The 2,296-nt window shown below is 46.8% G+C and overlaps 1 protein-coding gene across 1 annotated transcript; it reads right to left on the bottom strand.

Moving 5' to 3' along the window:
• Positions 1-232: 232 nt before the first annotated feature.
• Positions 233-1,966, bottom strand: LOC109796248 (uncharacterized). Its single transcript, XM_083060740.1, has 2 exons — positions 1,315-1,966; positions 233-1,158 (listed from the first exon to the last, which is right to left on the bottom strand). Exons 1-2 carry the CDS (start codon positions 1,964-1,966, stop codon positions 233-235), a joined length of 1,578 nt encoding a protein of 525 aa, XP_082916866.1.
• Positions 1,967-2,296: the final 330 nt, after the last annotated feature.

Genomic DNA, 2,296 nt, shown 5'->3' with positions numbered 1-2,296 from the left:
ATGCATTTCAAAAGAGGTACCGAGAAACCCCTGCGATATAACTGTCCACCAATGACCGAATACCTGGCAGCTTGTGTTCGGAGTTTTTTGGCGGCCGAAGGGTCGGACGGTTCTTTTCCAATCTCAAGGTAATCCATCATTTCGGTGATCCAAGTCTGGGTAGGCTCTTCGGTCGTCAAACATTCAATCGGTGTGATGCTCGGGGTGGTGAGGTCAAGGTGGAGCGTAGTTCTCAGCTGTCCTGGTTTTCGGCTGTTGCTAGCCAAAGAGCTAGTTGATCAGCTCTTTCGTTGTGTTCCCTTGACGTATGTTTTACTTGCACCTCGTCGAAATGGTCACGCATTCTCCGAAACAAGTGATAATATTTCAGTAAGTTAGGGTCTTTCACCTGAAAGTTGTCATTGACTTGTTCCGATACCACTTTTGAGTCAGTCCAACATACCACTCGCCGAGCTCCGATTTCTTGTGCAAGTCTCAAACGGGCCAACAATGCCTCATACTCGACCTGGTTATTTGAGGTTTTGAACGCAAACCATAAAGATTGCTCGAGTATTAGCCCAGTTGGTGCTTGTAGGATTATTCCCGCTCCACTGCCCTGGTTGTTCGAAGAACCATCAACATGCATCGTCCATAATTCACTGACAAAATGGCCTTGCGGCTGCAACTCATTGACAAAATCTGCTAGGCATTGGGCTTTAATCGGTCCCCGTGGTTCAAATGACAAATCGAACTCTGAAAGTTCGATTGTCCATGCCATCATGCGTCCGGCTAGTTCAAGTTTGCGCAAAACCTTGGCGATGGGGCAATCTGTGCGAACTATTATACGGTGGCTCTGAAAATATTGGCAAAGGCGCCGGGCCGTGTGGACTAGCCCGAGCGCTACTTTTTCAAGGAGTTGATATCTTGTTTCAGAATCTTGGAGCATCCTATTGATGAAGTACACAGGCTGCTGTACTTCTTTTTCTTGCACCAACACGGCACTAATTGCTTCGTCCGACACACACAAGTATACGATTATGTTTGCCCGAGGATCGGGTTTTGAGAGGATTGGAGGGGAGCCGAGGCGTTGCTTTGACGTCTGAAATGCTTCTTCACAATCGGCCGACCATTCGAACTTCACCTTTTTTAACAGCCTAATGATAGGCTTTACCGTTTTAGCTAGGCATGGCAGGAATCTTGACAAGGATGTGAGCCGTCCAGCTAACCGTTGCACCTCTTTTAGGTTCTAGGGGCTTCTCATGCCGACGATTGCTTGGCATTTGTCAGGATTAGCCTCGATGCCTCTGGCCGATAGCATGAAGCCGAGAAACTTACCCCCGGAAACGCCAAATACACACTTCTCTGGATTCAATCGCATGTCATGTCTGTGAAGTTGTTGAAATACTTCTGCAAGGTCAGATAGGTGCCGATCAAGGTCTTCAGATTTGACGACCATGTCGTCTACGTATACTTCCATATTTTTTCCAATTTGATTCTGAAATACCTTATTCATCAACCTTTGATATGTGGCTCCAGCGTTCTTCAATCCGAAAGGCATCACCTGATAGCAATAATTGGCCGAATCGGTGATAAAAGCTGTTTTTTCCTCATCGCTGGGGTGCATGCGTATTTGATTGTATCCAGAATACGCGTCAAGAAAAGTGAGAAATTTATGCCCTGATGCTCCGTCAACTAATCGATCAATGTTTGGCAATGGATAAGCATCCTTGGGGCATGCTTTGTTGAGATTAGTGTAGTCGGTACACATTCTCCATTTACCGTTCGGCTTCCTTACCATGACCACATTTGCTAGCCATGTCGTATATTGTACTTCCCGAATGAATCTTGCCTCAATCAACTTGGCTACTTCGGCTTCGACTGCTAGTTTCTTGTCGGTCCCCATCTTTCGCTTGCGCTGAGCTATAGGTCGTGCGTTGGCGCAAACAGAGAGCTTGTGGCACATGAAATGTGGGTCGATGCCAGGCATATCTGACGGTACCCATGCAAAGAGATCTTAGTTCCGGATGATTATCTTGCTTAAAGCGGGGCGGTCTCTTACGGGAGTGCTAGCGCCGATGTAAGTCACCTGAGATGGTGATGAACCTATTTGCAAAGAGATCTTGGCTTCAATTAGTTCTACATGGTCCTCTTCATTAATCCTAGGATCAAGATCCCAGGCCTGGGTTTCCGCGGATGCCGAAGGGTTTACTGCATGAACTCTTTTCGATTTTGTTTGTTTCTCTTCTTCCATGGGAATTATTCGCAAGCTGGCATAATAGCACTCCCGCGCTGCTTTCTGATCGGCATGAATGGTAAG

Source organism: Cajanus cajan, chromosome 1 (genome assembly GCF_000230855.2).
Source record: "Cajanus cajan strain Asha chromosome 1, NIPB_CcT2T_4, whole genome shotgun sequence".
Lineage (NCBI taxonomy): Eukaryota > Viridiplantae > Streptophyta > Magnoliopsida > Fabales > Fabaceae > Cajanus > Cajanus cajan.
The sequence above is the reverse complement of the archived record's forward strand: the minus strand, read 5'-3'. Positions and strand labels throughout refer to the sequence as shown.

What these genes read in the sequence shown, in the direction of transcription:
- LOC109796248 (XM_083060740.1), bottom strand. Translation starts at nt 1,966, where the DNA reads ATGCCTGGCATCGACCCACATTTCATGTGCCACAAGCTCTCTGTTTGC. An exon ending in TGTATTTGGCGTTTCCGGGG is followed by an intron (nt 1,159 to 1,314) that starts GTAAGTTTCTCG and finishes TGCCATGCCTAG; the next exon opens with CTAAAACGGTAAAGCCTATC.